This window comes from Hippocampus comes, unplaced genomic scaffold (genome assembly GCF_001891065.2).
Source record: "Hippocampus comes isolate QL1 unplaced genomic scaffold, H_comes_QL1_v1.1 scaffold237, whole genome shotgun sequence".
Classification (NCBI taxonomy): domain Eukaryota; kingdom Metazoa; phylum Chordata; class Actinopteri; order Syngnathiformes; family Syngnathidae; genus Hippocampus; species Hippocampus comes.
The window spans coordinates 497,235-511,319 of record NW_017806159.1 but is presented as its reverse complement, the minus strand read 5'-3'; the positions used below and the strand labels follow the sequence as shown (position 1 = coordinate 511,319).

At 43.7% G+C, this 14,085-nt stretch overlaps 1 protein-coding gene across 1 annotated transcript in view; it reads left to right on the top strand.

Annotated features, from left to right (window-relative positions):
• The window catches only part of cps1 (carbamoyl-phosphate synthase 1, mitochondrial), a 76,740-nt gene extending 62,985 nt beyond the window's left edge, over nucleotides 1-13,755 (top strand). Inside the window, exons 29-38 of the mRNA XM_019895351.1 lie at nucleotides 752-829; nucleotides 1,128-1,235; nucleotides 1,417-1,506; nucleotides 1,609-1,779; nucleotides 7,882-7,956; nucleotides 8,993-9,091; nucleotides 9,862-9,921; nucleotides 11,113-11,219; nucleotides 13,312-13,441; nucleotides 13,557-13,755. Of these exons, the coding sequence (XP_019750910.1) occupies nucleotides 752-829; nucleotides 1,128-1,235; nucleotides 1,417-1,506; nucleotides 1,609-1,779; nucleotides 7,882-7,956; nucleotides 8,993-9,091; nucleotides 9,862-9,921; nucleotides 11,113-11,219; nucleotides 13,312-13,441; nucleotides 13,557-13,631 (993 nt within the window). The 3' untranslated portion in view covers nucleotides 13,632-13,755. The remainder of the gene's footprint in view (nucleotides 1-751; nucleotides 830-1,127; nucleotides 1,236-1,416; nucleotides 1,507-1,608; nucleotides 1,780-7,881; nucleotides 7,957-8,992; nucleotides 9,092-9,861; nucleotides 9,922-11,112; nucleotides 11,220-13,311; nucleotides 13,442-13,556) is intronic.
• The last annotated feature ends 330 nt before the right edge of the window (nucleotides 13,756-14,085 follow it).

Genomic DNA, 14,085 nt, shown 5'->3' with positions numbered 1-14,085 from the left:
ACACAAAGAGAGTACACTTCATGCTGAGTTCTCCCTCTGCTTTCAATTATCTGCTGCTAGCAGCTGATGTAGCTGTTGGCTAGCCGAGTGCGCCCATTTTTTTTCTTCACTACACCCCCAAGTGTTTCAGGGGCAGCTGTCCCTTTCAAAAAAAAAAAAAACAATATAGTACTCAGGGCTAGAATAATACACACATGCTTTACGCACACACATTTCTACCTGCAGTGCACCAAAGCAAGCTCGTTAGGCAGCTCTTTGCTTTTCTGTTCCTTTTTATTTATTTTTTTTTAGTTTTAGTTTTTTTGCTAGGGTACCAAAATCATGGAAAATATGATTCACGAAAATAATGTTCAGGCTTGATCCGAGCAGATTTCCCCAAAAAAAAAAAAACAATATAGTACTCAGGGCTAGAATAATACACACATGCTTTACGCACACACATTTCTACCTGCAGTGCACCAAAGCAAGCTCGTTAGGCAGCTCTTTGCTTTTCTGTTCCTTTTTATTTATTTTTTTTTAGTTTTAGTTTTTTTGCTAGGGTACCAAAATCATGGAAAATATGATTCACGAAAATAATGTTCAGGCTTGATCCGAGCAGATTTCCCTTTATCGTGAAGCTCCTCAACCTCAACTCAATAGCACTGTGTTATCAGGTGACGTAAAAGACATTTTATCTGAATTCTAACGCACTACACAGAAAACCCACTTCAGTCCACGTTTCTGAAAGAAATACATCATTTCTGTCCTCCAGGAGCATCCGGTGGTTATTACCAAATTCATTCGCGGTGCCCGGGAGGTGGAAGTGGATGCTGTTGCCAAGAAAGGGAAGGTATAGTTGGCTATTAGTCACATGTTAAATTCAGTTCCATTCCATGAGTACGTTTTCTTCGGGCGTCATTATGCTCTATACTATTACTGACATGAAACGCGTGTACAGTATTATGCAGTCATATGCAGAAAAGACAAAAAGACCGTAGACAAAGAAATACTGTGCATCAAAACAAATGTGTGTGTAGGCTGTGCCCGATCACGTAATGACAAAGTCACCGTATTCGGCAGATGCTACTACCTGAGTCTCGAAGCAGATTGGTTTATTCATTTGTGACCTAATCTTTATATCTGTCTAGGTGCTGGTCCATGCAATAACGGAGCATGTTGAGGATGCGGGTGTACATTCAGGAGACGCTACCTTAATGCTGCCAACACAGACCATTAGCCAAGGTTCTTTAGAAAAGGTCAGTTATGCTCTATACACATGCACGCGCGCATGTATGCATACCCACACGCACATGTCCAGGCTTATTGTACCTTCTGCCATCTAACGTAAGCGCAATTATTGTTCTGCTTATCATTCATTATATGTCACTGACATAGATAAATGAAATCGAGATGTATGTGTTCTTTCAAACTTCTCAGGTCAAGATGGTGACCCGAAAGATAGCACAAGCATTCGAAATATCAGGGCCATTCAACACTCAGTTTTTGGTCAAAGGAAACGACGTCATGGTAGGTTGTCATTTTCCAATAAGATGCCCGTGTGAAGACTGACATCATTAATCTGGTGCTTCGATGCAATGATTTGTCTTCTACTTTGTATGCTCTTTTCAGGTGATCGAGTGTAACCTCCGGGCGTCGCGTTCTTTCCCCTTTGTATCCAAAACAATCGGTGTGGACTTTATCAACGTGGCAACCAAAGTGATGGTTGGAGAACCTGTGGATGAAGCCGGGCTTCCTTCGCTAGAGAGGCCCATCATTCCTTTGGACTACGTGGGTATCAAGGTGAGGCGGCAAAGTATTTGGAGGACTACAACCGGATGACTGCCAGTGTTTAAAAAAAAAAAAAAAAAAAGAAAGGTTGACCAGGATATGCATGCACTGAAATCTGATTATTTTGTTTTGGGAAATTTGGTTTGCACCGTGTCAGACAATGGTTGTATCCTAAATTTAATGCAGGTTGACAGTTGAGGTTTCATGCGTCCTGTTCCAAATCATTCGTTATGCAAGAAAGCAAGCGTTGGCGCGGGACGCGGATGCGTATTTGGAACTGAGGGTTGCCGCTTGGAATTGAAGCGGTTTACATGAGACAGGAGAAGTGAATCAATCTCTTTTTTTCGTAACTGGACGTCACAGCTTCTTGTTTACTTTCAAACTTTGCTTGTTGCAGACGTGTGCACATTTGGAAACATGACGTCTCGGATCCTCTGCTTTAAACAAGCAAGCATATGGGGGCAAAAGAGGTTAAAATTGCACGACGGTCCGTGTCATATGTTATGTGTTGCGTTATTTTATGTTAACTGTTCTGGAAAGCGCTTTGTTACAGCTGTAGCTGTTGTGAAAGCGCTACATAAATAAAGCTGCATTGCAATGCATTGCATTAGCTTAGGTCAACCTAACACAACAACGGTGGCCTTAAACATGGAAGACAGTCTTCAAAATGGACGAATTTGGTCTTTTATGCGCCCACAGTTTCTGCAAGCTAATTGGGTCCTCTCAACTTATCCAGCTTTGGCCTTTTTGATGCTTTTGCTACATGCGCGGCATTTTAACATCCAGCATTTTTCGAGCAGTCTTTCCAAACATGGGACTTGAATGTAACCGCTGTTTAATTAGATGACTTACATAGCACACTAGTCTTCTGTGTTGGACTCATAAGGCCTGACGGGATATGTTATGGTCAGTCATTTCTGTAATGAGTCTGCGTATGACATTTTGACTCACATGGCATATGCCACAAGTTCAGCTTCCCTCATATCACAGACAAAGGCAGCATCGATGGCCTCATCCAAATACCCGTGAATGGTGGCGAATGGGGAGTAGTCGTCGGTGCTTTCTTCTTCCAGCTTGGAGACTTACCTCTTTGATTGGATTAGAGAGCGTTTACGTTTCGCCAGCTGTTCCAAAGCCATTTTTTTCAAAGTCATTTCTCTCTCTTAATTACGGATGAGCCGCTGTAACAATGCTTGTCATTTGAAGCTAGTCAGGCAGGTATAATCCTCCACTTTCCTAACCATCAAAAGTTTTCAATTTGTAGTCTGCATGCTGGGGAATATTAATCAGACCTCCAAATACACAATTCACCGCACTTTAAATGCTTCCAGAGTTTACTTGAAGTGCATCAATGTAAACTTGCTCGAGGACCTAAAGACATTTCAATTGAAAAATCTATCCCCCCCAAAACAAACAAAAAAACAAACAAACAAAAGTGTGTTCAACTTCTTGCCTTTCCCGACACGAACGCACAAGGAATTTCAAAATTACACAGACAAGAAGATATAAGTGGGTACCCATTTAAATAAACCCCCTTGACGTGTCTCAACGTTCACTATCACAATGGCTGTTTCGATCAGTGTTTTCCCGACTTTTGTTGTCTAGAATATAGACAGTCCCCAACCTTTTTTGCCCCACGGAGCGGTTTAATGTCAGACAATATTTTCAGGGACCGACCTTTAAGGTGTGACGGATAAATACAACAAAATAATATGATATGAGCCTGCATGAAAAGTGTGGTATTTTTAAAACACAGTAATAAACACGAATCATGACACGAGGAACGTCCTATCTGGCCGCAACACTCTCTGATCGCTATGGTAACATTTAAACGTGCCTTCAAAAATACGACTCACCATATTATGCAGAGTGGGCTTGGTGCATGAGATAAATCCGTATTTTAAGTCGAAAATCCTGATACTGTCTATTAAATGTAGCCTTCTTTCCAAAGACGTTTGTTTTTTACTCATTTTGCTGGCTCCCGGGTTTCATTTTAGCGGTCACCTATCACGTGACTGAGACGCGCGCCTTGACCTGCGTCGAGAGTGACATACTGTAAACGGATGTAACGGAGAATCCGGTAAATTTTCAAAATAAAACATCTTTCAGATCCCGAAATGAATAAAACGGAAGTAATGTCAGTTATTTATTCGTTCTGTGCGGCCCGGTACCGAATGACCCACGGACTGGTACCACATTTGAATTTGTTTTTAATTTCCGCCCATGACTAAACTTTGTCAGCATCTATATTGATACCAGTTGCTGGTGTACGTGAGAGATTGTGATGCAGTACAGTATATTGTTTGGCACACTCCTCATTCACACACCGCCTGAGTTGTGTCACTATCATGCAGTTTTGAGTCAATCCCGATTTATTCATCTGTCACAATCAAGGTTTTATCGCTTTCCCACAACAGCTGACCAATGCCAAAGTTCATGCTAAGCCTCACCCCGAATCTGATGACTCTTTAGTGTTCACTGCAGCCAAAACAAACCACTCCAATGGGTGGAAAATAAACTAGAGTTTGATTACGGACGGAGCGGCTGTTGTGTCAAAGCATCCGAATATAACTATTCATATATTCATGTGAGAAATCCTCTCAAGTTTTTATAGTGTTGAAAATATAAAATATTCATCTTGCCCATCTCCTTTCATGTTTTTCCAAAGATGTGACTTCCACCTCCGACAAGGTTCACTGTCAGAAACAATATGAAGCGGGAAATGTTTGACTTTATTTTCCTCAGCTTGGCTGGCACCCAGAGATAAAATTGTTGAGGAGCTTTCACAATTTCTCTCTCCCCCCCTCTCTCTCTCTTTGAGGCATCAACGGTTAGTGGGGATATGGAGATGGGGAAGCTCGGTAAATTGTGTTTTGGACTTGGACGTGCTTGCAGACACCCCATTACAAAATTGCTCCTCGACCCAATATATAATTGCAGGAGATTTTCGTTCCTCAGCGTCCTGAGAAAGAAAACTCCTGTGACTCATGAAGGCTGTATTTCAAATCAAAACGCCGTATTTATAAGACGATAAATGGACCGCAGGCGCAGACCTTAGCAGGAGATGATGGCAATCTCCTCTTGAAGCTCGAGATGCCTTCCGAGGTCAACTCCCAACGGAGGATCCCTGTCCCGCTAAAGCCTCTGTGGGGCCAGGGGCCTTCGTTTCCTTTTCTCTTCTACTCTTCCCCAGTTCATCGGAGAGTCACACCAGCACTCGATCATGACAAAACCTGAACCTCTTCTTTGTCAGGCTGGCTCGGCAGCATAATAGAATGTCTTCTAGGATTGCTGGTCTCTTGCTCTGCACGCAGCAAGGATCTTCTGTCAGTATCCATCTTCGAAGTTTTGTTTGTTTCATAGCAACTGCCCTGACTTGTCCGCCCTCTTCTTCCGCTGTCCAAATATCTTATCTCATCACTGTCTAGCAGCTTCCTGGCTAATCGGAATTTGTCTGTCTTAAACTTCCCCACGACTGATGTGCTTGGCAGCTGCAGCTTACTTACTGGGGCCGAAAAGGCCCGATAGAGCCAAATCTTGACGGGGTTCTCGCCACCTCCTCTGAACTCTTCTGCTTAGTTGAGCATCCCTTTAACGTTTGCTCTGTCGCCTCGATTCAGGATCAGGCTTCTTGATTTGGAATGGTTTGAACTCCATTGTAGTTGCCTTGACTGACCTCGCTGTAATTGTTAAGTTGTCCATGAATTGACCCTGACGGGGACCCGTTGGATGCCATTCCAAAGTACTGCTCCCTGTGCCGGCTTCTCCACTAACTTGACCACAGCGGCAAAACGCAAATCTCACTGACACAATACGTCAGGTCCTGATACGTACTTCCAACCTCTTCCAGCTTGTAGTGAAGTTATTTGAGGTGAAGAGCATCCTAAAGTGCTCAGAGAAGCAGCTGGACCAACCTCTGGGGATGCAGTCGACTTTGAGTGTGTGCTTGACTAACTCGTGTGCCATTCTAAGCGTTGCTTGGCCCAGCCATCGGACTGGTAGGTCTCCCTGGTCCCTCTTTGCGTCCCTGAGTATCTTTGAGATGATGCCGTTGGATCCGATGCTGCCAGGGAGTTTGATTGAGATGATTCTTCTTCCACTCTATCTTCACTTGCCTCCAAGAACGTTTCCTTTAGCCTCTTGCATTTCCTGTTGACAGAATCCCGTTCTCTGTCTCCGGTCAGCTCCTCCGGCCTATCGTCCGGTTGAGTTTTTCCACTCACTGTGCACACTGTCACACAGGCCTTCACACCTTCTGATCTTTTAGTTAACCGGACCCTGGACAGATACTTGAAGATTTTTTGGGCGAATTTGACTTTTTCTTTTTCCAGTCTTCTTTTGTCCCTTTGCTCATACTCAGCTCAGCATGAGAACTTTAAATGCTCAAGATAGCTTGCATCCCTTTTTAAAAAAAAAAAAACCTTTTAAACTTTTCAACCAACAGAGCAGAGTTTCTTAATTGGCGGACTCTGGATCTGGACCCAGACACGTTTCTATCCAAAGACCTCTTTTTTAGATTGTTTGGACCAATGCTTGTCATTTAGCTAGTGCAGTCTTAGATTTCCTGTAGTCTAATAATCAACTAGCTATCATTAACCAGCGCAGCTTTCTGATATCCTTGATGGTCAATATGGTAGTAGCTTAGATGCATTCGCACAGGAAATACTCAGGCCAATCGCACGCAATGTAATTCCTCCCAAGTGAAGTCATTTAATCAGTGCGGCTTTGCGAGTGATGAAGCGAGTGGGTGGAAGCGAAGCGGGCAAGTGGTGTGGAGAAAAAAAGAGCCAGCTTTTATATTCTATGTACTTTCTTAAACATGAAGTAAGAGATGTTTTGCTTCTTTCCAGTTGTGAAACTACAATGTGGATTTGAATGTCGCTTCCCCCTCTAATGTGCACGAGATGGCCGCATGGATTAATTCTAATGGAGTGTGACTTTAGCACTCAATGTTATCGGTTTGACGAATTTCTTTGATTAGAATCTCAAATTATTTAATGAATGTGGAAAAACTCCCCTTTCAGTGTGAGAGTATCATTCGACTTTATATGCCTGATGTTTTATTTGACACTCAGCTGTTGTCAACAAAGTATGTGGGATGGGACTGTCATGCATGTTATCCCAAACCTAAGCTAATTCTAACGATAATCAATCAAACTTTATTTATATGCCATGCAAAATTCCCAAATGATTGAAATCCTTCAATAACATCTGGCTATTTTTTTTTCCGGGTCTAAAACTATCAAGTCAAAAGTCATAAAAAGTTTGACTTCGCTTTATTTTCCGGACACGCCTCCGAGTGACAAGCAGAATGACAAACCAATGTCTTTCGTTGTCCTTTTTGTGTACATGTCAAACATTGAAAACGATTGACGTCACATGACCCGCCGCCCCGGTGCGAAATGTTCTCTCGGCTGCAGGGCGTCATTTTGGGTCATGTGCGTGAAGATGTGGAGAGGCCCCCGTTTCTTTCTGGCACTCTTTGAAGAGTGCAATGATAAGCGCTGCCACATTCCCCACATTGTTCTCTTGGACATTAGTATGCTCACATTACATCCAGCTGATTAGATAACTCGCCTCAAGGATGAATCCCCCTCATGGACCCCCGTCTCCGTGTGTGTTCAAACACCACTTTCTGCTGCACTTCCCTTTCATGCCTTTTTTCGGGGGGAGGATACTTTTCCTCAATTCTTACATTAACTGCGGTGACTTGCATTCTTTATATTTGTTATTCTCAGTGTTCTATAGATGTGTTGAGAGCTTCATTTTCGACCACAATGCTATGTGTAAAATTTATGATTCACAGTGCACACTCATTTGCAATCGTTATGGGGCTCAACAAGTTTTCTCTCTAGGTGGCAGCAGCGTCCTGGAATTTGTTTTTGTTTTCTTTGCAATCAAATGCTAATGCATGCTGTATAGATGTGTTGATTTTCTTTGCTATATTGCACACTTTTAGCTTGATAACAAACAGACTTGTGCTATCTGAACGTTCGAACTTCACAGTTTTGGTATTCCATGGCCGGTGAAAACTCACATGACGTGAAACATTCCAAAAGCATGACAAACAATCTTCTCCATCTCTCCATTGCCCCCCCCCCCCCCCACCCCCAGGCACCCATGTTCTCTTGGCCGCGCCTGAGGGATGCAGATCCTGTACTTCGCTGTGAAATGGCCTCGACTGGAGAAGTAGATATTCTATTCAGTTTACATAAGTCACATTGAAACTGCCTGTTGTTATCTTTATATTAATGTTCAAACACAATCTGCTTCTGGGCGCTGGCTTGAATTTTGATTTTGATCCTCTTTTTGTGAATCCTAAAGTAAATGGGCGATATGAAAATATCATTCACCTTCTTTAAACCTTTTTCTACAGGTGAGAAATAACCTTTAAATAACATTTTGTTAATGGTTGTAGAAAGGTACAAATAAATTATGCACTGTTCATATTGGAAGTTATAACAAACTCTCAGCGCTCAAGGCAAAATGAAATGGGTGTACCGTAATGCTTAGCAGTCATCACAGGTGTATCTTATATTTTTTTTTTCTTTTCTTAACTCATTCAATCCCAGCCATTTTCACTGGAGCAACCCCCTCAATTCCAGCGTTTTACTGGATTTTGACTGATCATGCAAGGCCCACAGAATATTTGGTTCTACTGCTATATAAACATGGTGCCTATCAAAATAAAGTTTGGACTCTCTTCTTTCAGCAGAAAAAAAAATCTTTTTCCATTCTTCAGCAATCGGCATTACAAAATGGCTAAGTTTCATGAAAATGGCGATTCCTGGGCAAAAAACGGAGAAAAAGAGCTTTTTGTAAAAGCATGCATTTCAAGCACGTGAGGCACCACTGCCACCTACTGGTCGCTTTTTTACATGATTTACAATGCAATCGGCTTATTCTCATTCACAGATTGCATCAGACCCTGCTCCTCTCTATGACGCAAAAAAAATGACTTAGACGTACAAGTACGTCTTTGGTAGGCGGGGCCTAATTTTAAAAACATCTTGAAATACGTCTTGAAACGTCTAAAAATACATCTTGTGGAATGAAAGAGTTAATATGACACAAATGCTAAAAAAAAAAAAAAAAAGTAAAACAATAAAATACTTGAGGTGCAATGACTCATATGCCGTAACAGCTGAAAATGTAAATTCTCGTTTAGGTTTGTCATGCATGCTTGAAGTCCGTGATATTCAAAGAGACTTCGATTTTATTTTAGGTTGCCTGTTTTGGACCAAACATTTATTCCGCCTTCCTGAAGGCCATGCTGTCCACAGGATTTAAGCTGCCACGGAAGGGCATCCTGATCGGGATTCAGGTAAGGCCTCCTTGGCCAGTTTGTGTTGCATCATGACCACATGACCCTGAATTGGATGGTGCGAATGAATCCCTTAAGGCTACTTGGGTCATACAATGCAATAACAGTTGACCTGTTTGAAATGAATTATTCTGAAATACTTTAACTGCCTGAAACCGCTTTAAACAGCTCTACAGTCATAATAACGGTTAAACGTTTTGGGAAAAAAAGGCCAGTCATCAAAAGCTGGCCTCTTCACCGCTTCACGTCACCACAAACACGAGTTTGAGTCATGAAGTCCTGCTGTCATTGTGGGCTGTCAAACCGCGAGTTTGACTAATCCAACTTTAACAAAGCATTCATTGCAAAGGCTGTGTAATTGGCACCCTTGGGGAAGTGGACCACTTCAAGGCGAATGCCTCGGGTCACAAAGACTGCCCAACATGGCTGACAGATCGAGAACACAGCGGTAGCGCACTGTGAATGTATCCCCAGGGTTGAGTGAAGGATTTTGATTTGAAGGCTATACGGTTAACTATAAAATATTGAGATGTTAGCATAAAACGCTATTGATGATGAATATAATTTTCTTTTGCTTTAAGATTAGTTAAAAAAAAAAATATGCTCAGGAGCAGCTCTGAATTTGCGAATGGCTTGATCTGTAATGCATCTAGTGCCTCGTGTGAGAACAGTGCCATTTGAATTTGAACATGTTGAATTTTTAGCAATTTTTTGTTGGTCACTTTCTGCTTTCTTTTCTTTATTTATTTATTCATTTTTTTAACTGCCAGCATTCATTCCGACCCAATTTCCTGGCTACAGCCCATCAACTGAAAGAGGATGGCTTCAAGGTGGGTACAAAAATCATTTCATCATTTCATGACCATTTCATGGTCACCAACATTGATGCCATTTATTTGGTATATTTAAGACATTACGTAATTTTTAACAGCACTTAATACATCTGCACATGCCCGTCTTTACAGTGGACTTTTCAACGCCTGGCACACATGAAAATATGAATATAATTGTCATATCTTAACAATGTAAGAAAGCCCACACGTGAAAACAAAACATGGTGATTTGTGTTCAATGGTCTGCTCTTACAACTTTCATACTGTGTGGTCGACTCAAGATGACCAACACACCACCCACTTAGCAATCTGTCCACCAACAATCAAGAGTCTTTTCCACTAAGTCTTGGGTGATCGGTGGCATGCCAAAGTACTTGAGCTCCCCGGGGCAAGCATGTGCGGATGATGTCCCTTGAGAAGCAAATCTTCGATGGGGGGGCGCTGTTGTCCATATATATCCGCAGTCTCAAACACAGATGCCCCATTTGTCTACGGGTGGGCTGGGCGATAAAATGTTTGTTTTACATACATGGTTGTAATGTGGGGATGCCCCCACCAAGATGGATGCCCGGGGTCACCGCCCCCCTCGGCCACCGGGCGTGATCCAACACGACCTGAGCGCACTACCTGAAGTGACCTGTGGCACGCAGCGGTGTGCCACAGGGCAGGGCAGAAGACTGCCAGAAAATACAAAGGCGGCGAAAGAGTAGTGGAACACAAAGACCAACTCCATCAAGTCTTCTTATTTCGACTGCAATACAAAACTTGGAGGCGATGGACCTCCATGTTCCTCGATAAATAGCACACTTCAGATCGCTTCTTGATTGGCTGTCGTTCCAAATCATGTGACGGTGACATTTTAACGTTCTTAGTTTGACAATCGGTTAAAAAAGCCAAAAAGTTATCCATTCTAGTTGAAAATTTAAGCTATTAAAAAAAAAAAAAAAACTATCTTGACATGACGACTTTCATGACAAGTGATGTCACATCTGGACACGCTGGACTCTTACTGCCTACTTCAGGTAACTACACCGTCAGGTGCTGTTCCTTGAAAGCGGTGCTTCTTAATTATTTTCTGTCACGCCCCCCTAACAACAAGAAAATATTTTGTCCCCCGCCTAATCCATTTTCTTCCACTGTATTTTACCATCATCTCGTTCATTATTGTTCTTTTTGCCATCCTACCAGCTCTACGCGACGGAATCCACCTCAGCTTGGCTTTGTGCCAATGACATCCCGGCAACTCCAGTCGCCTGGCCCACCAAAGGACAGACCAGTTTGCCCAGTATAAAGAGGTTGGTGGGGGGGGTGATCATTTCTTATTTATATTTAAATTTGCCCGTTAAAAGTCGAGCCAAACCTCCCCGGAGGGACGGCGAAGTAATAAGTAAACCTTCTTTAAATTCCAAATTAGGATAACTGATCAGCATATGATGCTGAGATCTGAGGGCAAACCTCCTTCATTATCTCGGTTATATGCTGCCGACATCAAAGAAAGAGCAGTACACTCAGAAGTCCACTTCATAGCGTTTGGGGATGAATATGGAAAGTGAGGAAAGTCTTCCACCGCATCATCGTGACAGTTATGTCAAATGCAATAATCGGAGGGAGAGGATTTCTTATTGTTGTTATGATAATCATTATTATTATTACTACTGCTCTTTACAATGATTCCGACACTCATGTTATCAGTAACATGGTGATCTGATTGATTGGCTTCACGTTTAAAAATCAATACAAATGATTGTTTAAACCAGGGGTCCCCAACCGCCGGTCCGCGGACCGGTACCGGTCCGCGGACCGGCGGTTGGGGGGCCCCCGGCTAAAAAAAAAATTTTTTTTTTAGCCGGGGGCCCCCCAACCGCCGGTCCGCGGACCGGTACCGGTCCGCGGACCGGCGGTTGGGGGGCCCCCGGCTAAAAAAAAAATTTTTTTTTTAGCCGGGGGCCCCCCAACCGCCGGTCCGCGGACCGGTACCGGTCCGCGGACCGGCGGTTGGGGGGCCCCCGGCTAAAAAAAAAATTTTTTTTTTAGCCGGGGGCCCCCCAACCGCCGGTCCGCGGACCGGTACCGGTCCGCGGACCGGCGGTTGGGGGGCCCCCGGCTAAAAAAAAAATTTTTTTTTTAGCCGGGGGCCCCCCAACCGCCGGTCCGCGGACCGGTACCGGTCCGCGGACCGGCGGTTGGGGGGCCCCCGGCTAAAAAAAAAATTTTTTTTTTAGCCGGGGGCCCCCCAACCGCCGGTCCGCGGACCGGTACCGGTCCGCGGACCGGCGGTTGGGGGGCCCCCGGCTAAAAAAAAAATTTTTTTTTTAGCCGGGGGCCCCCCAACCGCCGGTCCGCGGACCGGTACCGGTCCGCGGACCGGCGGTTGGGGACCCCTGGTTTAAACCCTTTCAGGGACAGCGGTTACTCCAGTGGACAGCTTACCGTGTTATCAGGTTACAGGGTGCAGGAAAAGGGTAAAAGTAGTTTAAAATAAATGATGGAAGCAAGTCATTGTGCTCAGTTACCGTCGATGTTCGGAACAAGCCTGTAGCGGCGTCCAATAATTGATGCGCCTTGAAGGTTACTTTGCTCGGAGGGCAATGCCTCCACAAAAGATATTACGACAATGCGACGGCGTCGCCATCTGTGTTTGAAATGAGGCGTTGCGGGGAATGCACTCTCACACCGCGACGCGTGCGTACGTCTGGCAGGCATCAGGTGTGCGGAGGTGGCACACAGGCCAACACTTTATAGAGGAACGCGACCTGCGTTCCCTCTGTCATCTGTCTTTCGTATCATTTTATTTATTTTTTCACGGGGAGGGGGAATTGTGATCCCACACTCTGTCAAACACCGCAGCATGAAAAGACACGGCGTGTACAGTATATATGACGGTGAGAGAGAAGGACAGGTGGGGTTGGCAGAGTAAGAAGAAAAAAAAAGAAAAGAAAAATACTGTACCGCTAGAATTTCGGGAAGTGCACATATTAGAAACAGCTCAGAGCTTCCAATCTAATCAGTGAAAACATTTTCATATTGCTCACATTGGCCATAACATGATATAAAACAACCAATTTATGCCAATCACCATGAAGCCTTGTACAATAAATATATTTTGGGGAATTCTTTGTCCAGCTAGTTTGGAATTTCGAATAACCGTCTTGCTGACGTCTTTTGTGATGTCACACTCAACTGAAATCCAAACACGGAAGTGTTGTGCAACTTTGGCAGTGTAGTCAATTGGACATGGCATTTTTAACCCTTTCGGGGACAGCGGTTACTACAGTGGACAGCTGATCATGTTATCAGGTTACAGGGTGCGCGAAAGGGTTAACTTGACTGGTTCATAATTTAGGCCTTGACGTTCTTCTCTCAGACGGTTTCTTTGTGTTTCTGTAGATTAATCAGTGAGGGTCATATAGACCTGGTTGTGAACTTGCCTACCAACCACACGCGGCACTTGAAGGAGAACTTCCTCATTCGCAGAATGGCTGTCGATCATGGCATACCCCTGATCACAAATTTTCAGGTCAGTAATTTACACGAGCTCTCTTAAGTGGACAGTCTGGTGACTCAAAGCATCAGTATCTTTTCAGAGTTTTTAATTTTGTTTTAACCCCACCCCACCTTTGCTGTGTGTCCAGGTTGCGAAGCTTTTTGCCGAGGCAATTTGCTATGCAGGTGAACTCGACTCCACCAGCCTCTTCCACTATCGGTAGAGAAGACCAACACAGAGGATGTGGGCATCAAGGCTAGTGGCTCCTTTTCTATCCCTTGACTCCGATTTCTAAGACAAATTTCTCTCTTTGAGAAGGCCGTTTTCCCACTCGTTTCATCCAAGTCACAGGACTACCTCCTGGTAGGAAATATTTAGACCAAAATAATGTTTTCTTGTCGCTTCAAGAAAGGTCTTACTAATAGCGCGACTTCTTGTGCCAAATTGTCATGCTAAATTCAAATATGTGTTCATCCTCTTCCAAGGAGAGCCGCGACTAAAATTGCCTGTGGTGCTAATAATAGGAACCGCGTACTTCCTTGACTTGCTCATTATATTTCAAGCTGCGAGTGACATGTGGGATGCTGTTGTGGCGTTCGATGACGCCATCTTGCTCATACCTCAAATTTTGGCTCGCAACACGAAGAGACGAAAAAATAAAATAAAAATCAACCAGA